A 6,238-nucleotide genomic window follows, 5' to 3' on the forward strand; every position below is an offset into this window, starting at 1 on the left:
TTGAATTGACTTTGTGGTAAGGATGGAGTCCAAAATCTATTTGATTTAGAGTTCAAATCTTGTTCATGTAGATATTTTAGTTAGATTATTATATTAGATAGGAAAATATCTCGCCCCGCGCACGGTAAACAAATCGAGTAGATTCGTGAGATTTTCGAGCTGATTCGATAAATATTTGATTTGTATTTGAAGTTGTTGAATTCGAGCTGAACTCGAACATACTCGAACTTTTTTCTGAGCTGAACTCGAGTAAAAAATATTTTGTTCGATAGTTCGCCAGCCTTAATATTTTATTAATATAATATAATTATATATTACATATATTCATTTTGAGATTTTCGGATTTTTCGAACCTTCGTTATTGAACATTAATATTCGAACAATAATTTGAATAACCCGTTGATATAGGGTTTTTTTAAAAATAATTTAATTTTAAAAAAAATTTCAAAAATAATGTTAAAAAACATTTTCAAAACTACTGCAATCCGCGCTTACGGAACGCGGACGCTGCTCACGTAGAGCAGCGTTCGCGCTTCGTAAGCACGGACGCTGGTCCACGAAAGCGACGGAATATTTTAGCGACGGAATATATATAAAAACCGTTGCTAATTAGCGACGGTTTCTTAAACAATCGTTAATTTTAGCGACGGTTTTCTGTAAGGAATCAGCGACGGTTTATGCCGAAATACCTACCTCTTCACATGCCACGCATAATTGTATCAACAGCATGCGCATATACGACGCGGATAATCTTGAACTTTCAACGGCTTCCAACTTTGCAGCGTGCAATATACGCTGCAGAAAGAGAATTTGCGCCTTGCGAAAAGCCATTTTTGTTGTAGTGAAGATAGAGAAAAAAAACAGACAATAAGTTCATCAAAAAATAAGTTTTTTCAGGAACCACTACTATTCAACCTAGTTTTTTCAGTGATTCAGGGATGACTGACTTTGGTTTGTTTGGTCAGCAGGATTTTAAGACTCCGTCTTGGTCGATCATACACAGTTTTACAAATTTGCTTAATGTTGGTCCACAGCATCTTGTACATGACATTCGACCATATAATGATGTTGAGGAAAATGAACAACATTCAATTGAGATATCACAGTCTTAATGAATTTCTTGTTTGTTTTTTTCTCTGTCTTCACTACAACAAAAATGGTTTTTCGCAGCGTATATTGCACGCTGCAAAGTTGCAAGACGTTGAAAGTTCAAGATTATCCGCGGCGTACATGTGCACACTGTTGATATAATTATGCGTAGCGTGTGAAGAGGTAGGTCGATTACATCGACTGTTTTAAACCGTCGCTAAAAGTAGCGACGGTGTATTTTAGCGACGGTTGATTCAATTTTAACGACTGTTTATTAAACTGTCGTTAAGTAGCGACGGTTTTTTTATATATTACGTCGCTAAAATATTCTGTGGCTTACGTGGACCAGCGTCTGTGCTTACGAAGCACGGANAAAAGCAACCCTCCCTTCGACAAATCTCCTTTGAACCTTAAATCCATCATCCATGGAGACTGAAGCAGAAACCCATTTTTAATCCCATAAATATATATATATATATATATAATTTACAGGATTCCCAATCGTTATCTGTCTTATTCATTCTGTTTCCTACATTTTCCACTGTACAAAACAAGACTCTTTCTTTGCTCGTTCATGTAATGTCCAGACAAGAAACGTTAAACGAACAGCTCCGCGAAGACCTACAATGTCCCTTCTCCCTCTCCTCCTCCTCCTCTCTCTCTTTCCTTGTCTTTCTCTATCCTCTCCCTTCAGTGAGTGTACACCAACCTATACATACGTTATCTGTATCTAGCTGTACCTTCCCTTTTTTTTTGGCTTCAATTAATTGACTTGAAAACGGATCAGCTAACTCTCACTGCTTTGCCCCTTTTTCGCAGACTACAGTCTACACATTGACTGCGGCGGCCTCGTGAATTCCACAGATGCTTTCCACACGACGTGGGTTTCCGACCGCTTCTACTCCGGCGGCGCCGCCTCGGTCGTGTCGGAGCCGCTACACTTCCTCCACCTGCAAGAGAAGACTCTCCGCTACTTTCCCATGTCTTCTGGTAAGAAGAACTGCTACATCATTCCCATGTCCGCCGGCTCCGGCCGATACTTTCTCCGTATGTTCACTGTGTACGATAACTTCGACGGGAAGTCTCACTCGCCGTCTTTTGACGTCTCTGTTGAGGGTACTCTAGTCTTCTCGTGGCGTTCTCCATGGCCGGAATCGGTTTCTCGCTCCGGAGCTTATTCAGATATGTTTTTTTCTCTCGATGATCCGAATGTTGATCTTTGCTTTTATAGTATTGCTACTGATTCTCCTGTTGTTGGGTCTTTGGAATTGACCCAAATTGACACCAACGCGTACCCTTTCGATTACGCAAGAAATTCAAGCAATTATATTCTGGTTAACTACGGCAGGTTTTCGTCTGGGTCGGATCAATGGGGACCCGGATTCAGCAATGACACAGATTCCTTCGGCCGGTCATGGCAGTCTGATACAGAATTCCGGCAACCATCCGTAACCATTACTAATGGAGCAACAATCAAAGCAATTTCCGCAGTTCAAAACGTAATTAATGTCGAAAAAAGCCCAAATTATTTCCCGGAAAAGCTTTACCAGACCGCGATAACTGTTTTAGGAAACGGCGGTGGCGTGTTGGAGTATGAATTGCCTGTTGATGCGAAGCTCGACTACTTATTATGGTTCCATTTTGCTGAAATAGATTTGAGTGTGAATAAAGCTGGTCAGAGGGTGTTTGATGTGGTAGTGAATGGAGAAAATACAAGTAGAGTGGATGTGTATGAGAAAGTGGGGGGATTCGCTGCATACGATTGGAGTTATGTAGTCAAGAATTTGAGTAGTACTACTTTGAGTGTGAGGTTGGAGTCGGTGATCGGGGCACCGATCATTTGCGGGCTCGAGAATTATGCGATTGTGCCTCTTGATCTCAAAACAGTTGCTGATCAGGGTATGTGTATCATATACTTGTTTGATGCTTTTCGGGAATCTGATTATATTTCTATGCATTGTGTTTGGATGAGAAAAAGGAAAAGATTAAAATTTTGTTTCTGCTATTCAGTTGGAATGTTGGATTGTTGAAGCTAATGGGATTTTGTAAAATTTAGAAGAAGTTAATTCTAGAACTGTTAAGTCGAAAGTAGGTAATCTCGTATTCTTATCATATAGGAATTCATTTTTTGTGCTGAACCGGCTATCTTTGGTAATTAAGACATGTTGTGAGTAATTTGTAACTCTATTTAGCATTCAGAACACAACGTATGAACAAATCTTTGTAATAGTTTGTGCCAAAACATTTGCAGTTATTGCGATGAGAGCACTGAAGGAATCGTTTCGTATCCCAGACAGAATGGGGTGGAATGGAGACCCTTGTGCCCCTACCACTTGGGATGCTTGGGAGGGTGTTACCTGTCATCCCACGAAAGATGAATCTGCCCTTGTTGTCTCCCAAATGTAAGTGCTCCTCCACTTTTTGAAGTCTTTATTGTATTAGAATTTAGAACAACAAAGAAAGAATATGTGTAGAAAGCTGTGGTGTAGTTTGTAAGCTAGTACTTTTCTTTTGCATAATCTTGATTAACTTAGTTCAAGTCTCTGAGTTGGAACTGGTAGCTGGAATTTTATTTCTGAAAATAGATTTTGATTTGTGTATGCTACCAGGTATTATAATAGGAAACAGCTTTCCAAGGACCATTTCATTCGTAACACGGTCATCGAACTAAGGCATCTGGTTAAAGCTTTGCATGTCATCTTACAAAGTTCATGATTGCCAATTAAGTCATTTTGTGGGTCTTTTGAAATTTCCGTATCATGAAAGAGACATTGCAAGTTGATTGCACGTTAGTCACCATACTCCCGGGGAGTAGATAATTATTTCGAATGTTTTATTTTATCTCTTTCACAGAGATCTTGGAAGCCAAGGCTTGAAGGGGTATATTAGCGAACAAATCAGTCTTTTGACAAACTTGGTAAGCCTGTAAGTATCAATCATGAAATTCTTTGATCGTTGTTTCATTGTGCATTGCTGCTCGGATAGAAAGTAGTAACTAATCGAGATTCTTTAAATTAGTTATTCTGCTAATTATCTGCATATGAAAGCTGTTTTCTGCATGTATTGACAGTAGTTGACTTTTGATGGGCTATGAGAAATTTTTGATATTCTATCTCTTACTTTTGAATTTTGATAAGTTTGAATCATGAGACCAAAGCAGATGTCTCAACATTGACATAGGGACAGTAAAAAAATGGAGCTATTGTCTAATTCTTCCATGAAACTCTCTGAACCTTCACTTTAACCTATCGAGTATTCACTTTACCAATTTGTGTTGTTTGATGATTGCTGCTCTTTCTGATCAAGAAATCTTCTAAATAATACTCGACCAATCCATACTGCAGCACTTTTATTTTCTGTTCATATTTGGTCATTTACCATAATTCGTTGCCGTTCTACATAATCAATATCTGGAAAAATATTTTTATGTGCAGGAATTTGAGTTCCAATTCTTTGGGAGGTAGTATACCCTCAGGATTGGGTCAAAAGTCTCTTGTGAAGCTGTAAGAATTTAATTTTCATTTAAATACATCAGCTTATCAATGCTGTTTGAAATCATTTATCTTACTAAGATATTTTTGTCCCCAAATTAAATTTATTTGTTGAAACAAATATGGAGAACAAGGTCTGATTTCATAATTTATATTTATTAACGACTTTGTTGCAGGGATTTATCGAATAACAAGTTGACTGGCTACATACCTGATATTCTAACTTCAGCCAGCTTGCAGCTTGTGTAAGTTGGGAGCTTCTCCTTATCAAAGGACTCGCATAAATGCACAACACACACGAGAACACACATTTAGTTCCTCGTCTGTCTTAATATGCATTCTGTTTGTGCTCAGGTTCTTGAATGATAACTTGTTGGAAGGACAGGTGCCGGAAGCACTTTACTCGATTGGGCTCCATGGTGGAACTATAGAGTATGTTCCCATATTTCTTATTCCTATTAAACTTGCACGTTCACTATTATTCTCAAGTTTATTTAGTAAACCATATAATCTTATTTTACAGCCTTTATGGTAACAAAGAATTATGCGGTGTACCCTCTCTACCTAGTTGTTCGCTAATTTGGGGGAAAAATGGCTTGTCTACTGGTGCAAAAGTTGGTATAGCCCTGTCATGTGTGGTGATTTTTTCGACATTGGTTCTTGGTATATACTGCTGCATCAGTAGGCGGAGAAACAAGTATGACTTTGGGTTACCTCATGAACTAATGTGTAAGTTCCCGAATAAACTATTTTTTTGGGTTTTTTTTATACCAAAATTCCTATTCTTCCAGCTACAAACTTTGCTGATTCTTGAAATTCTTTTCATAGCTCTTGCTGCAAAAAGAAACAGATATCAGCGACAAAAATCCTTGATGACTCTTGAAATGGAAAGCCAACATGCCAAAGGATTCATACCAACCTATGATGAAAACTGACTCATATACGTCTTTCTATGGCACATAACAAAGTTTTGACGCTCGAAGCTGATGTACATAGTTGAGTGTAGATGATCTTGATCGAACGAATACATATTTCAAGTTCGAAAAGATTGAGGTCACCTGTTTGAAAAGATGCATTTCAAGACACATCAGCTTGTGTTAGAAACTACTGATTACAGGTAGTAGTGTTTCTTGGTTGATAGGGAAGTTAGTTCACATTGCATCGTAACAAGGTTTTCGCTATTGAGTGAGTGTAACGAATAAATTATATTGGTTCTTTCTATTCTCCTTCCTTTTTTGTATTTTTTGTTTTTGTTTTTTTTAATATCTTAACTGTTGAAAAATAAGAGTTGAAATTATTGAATCTTGAAAATAAGAGTTATAAATATTAAAAATTATTATGTGATGATTTATATAATGATGTATTTATTTTTGGATTATTTTCAAAGAAATTTTATAAATAGGCATATCAATTTATGAAGAAAAACACAATTGAATGTAGAAAATTTTATAAAGTATGTAGTTTAATATATTTTGTGAGTTTGATATTTTTATTTTTACTGTAAATTTTTAATTTTTATCGTAAATTTTTACTTTTAACACGTTATTTGCACGATATACGAAGGTTCTTTATATTTTTTCAAGCTCCGAAACACAATAAAAAGAAAACAATATTTAAAAGTAAGAATATTTACTTTACTGTTTATTTATTTTTATTGT

The 6,238-nt window shown here is 36.8% G+C and overlaps 1 protein-coding gene across 2 annotated transcripts; it reads left to right on the top strand.

The window, feature by feature from the left end:
- Positions 1–1,483: 1,483 nt before the first annotated feature.
- LOC140983054 (receptor-like protein 4) lies at positions 1,484–5,820 on the top strand. 2 transcript variants are annotated; one of them, XM_073449937.1, is made up of 9 exons: positions 1,484–1,788; positions 1,909–2,988; positions 3,341–3,491; positions 3,943–4,014; positions 4,524–4,592; positions 4,757–4,825; positions 4,935–5,012; positions 5,104–5,309; positions 5,409–5,820. In XM_073449937.1, exons 1-9 carry the CDS (start codon positions 1,716–1,718, stop codon positions 5,513–5,515), a joined length of 1,905 nt encoding a protein of 634 aa, XP_073306038.1. In that variant the 5' UTR covers positions 1,484–1,715; the 3' UTR covers positions 5,516–5,820. The 2 variants fall into 2 exon arrangements, with proteins under 2 accessions (XP_073306038.1, XP_073306039.1); XM_073449938.1 differs by having other exon boundaries at positions 1,485–1,782.
- Positions 5,821–6,238: the final 418 nt, after the last annotated feature.

The sequence above is a fragment of the Primulina huaijiensis genome, chromosome 8 (genome assembly GCF_012295235.1).
Source record: "Primulina huaijiensis isolate GDHJ02 chromosome 8, ASM1229523v2, whole genome shotgun sequence".
In the NCBI taxonomy this organism is placed as follows: Eukaryota; Viridiplantae; Streptophyta; class Magnoliopsida; order Lamiales; family Gesneriaceae; genus Primulina; species Primulina huaijiensis.

Bases quoted from the DNA above. Each gene is read 5' to 3' on its own strand.
- LOC140983054 (XM_073449937.1), top strand. From the start codon at position 1,716: ATGTCCCTTCTCCCTCTCCTCCTCCTCCTCTCTCTCTTTCCTTGTCTT. The intron at 3,492-3,942 runs GTAAGTGCTCCT...TCTCTTTCACAG, and splicing joins GCCCTTGTTGTCTCCCAAAT to AGATCTTGGAAGCCAAGGCT. The intron at 5,013-5,103 runs GTATGTTCCCAT...CTTATTTTACAG, and splicing joins CTCCATGGTGGAACTATAGA to CCTTTATGGTAACAAAGAAT.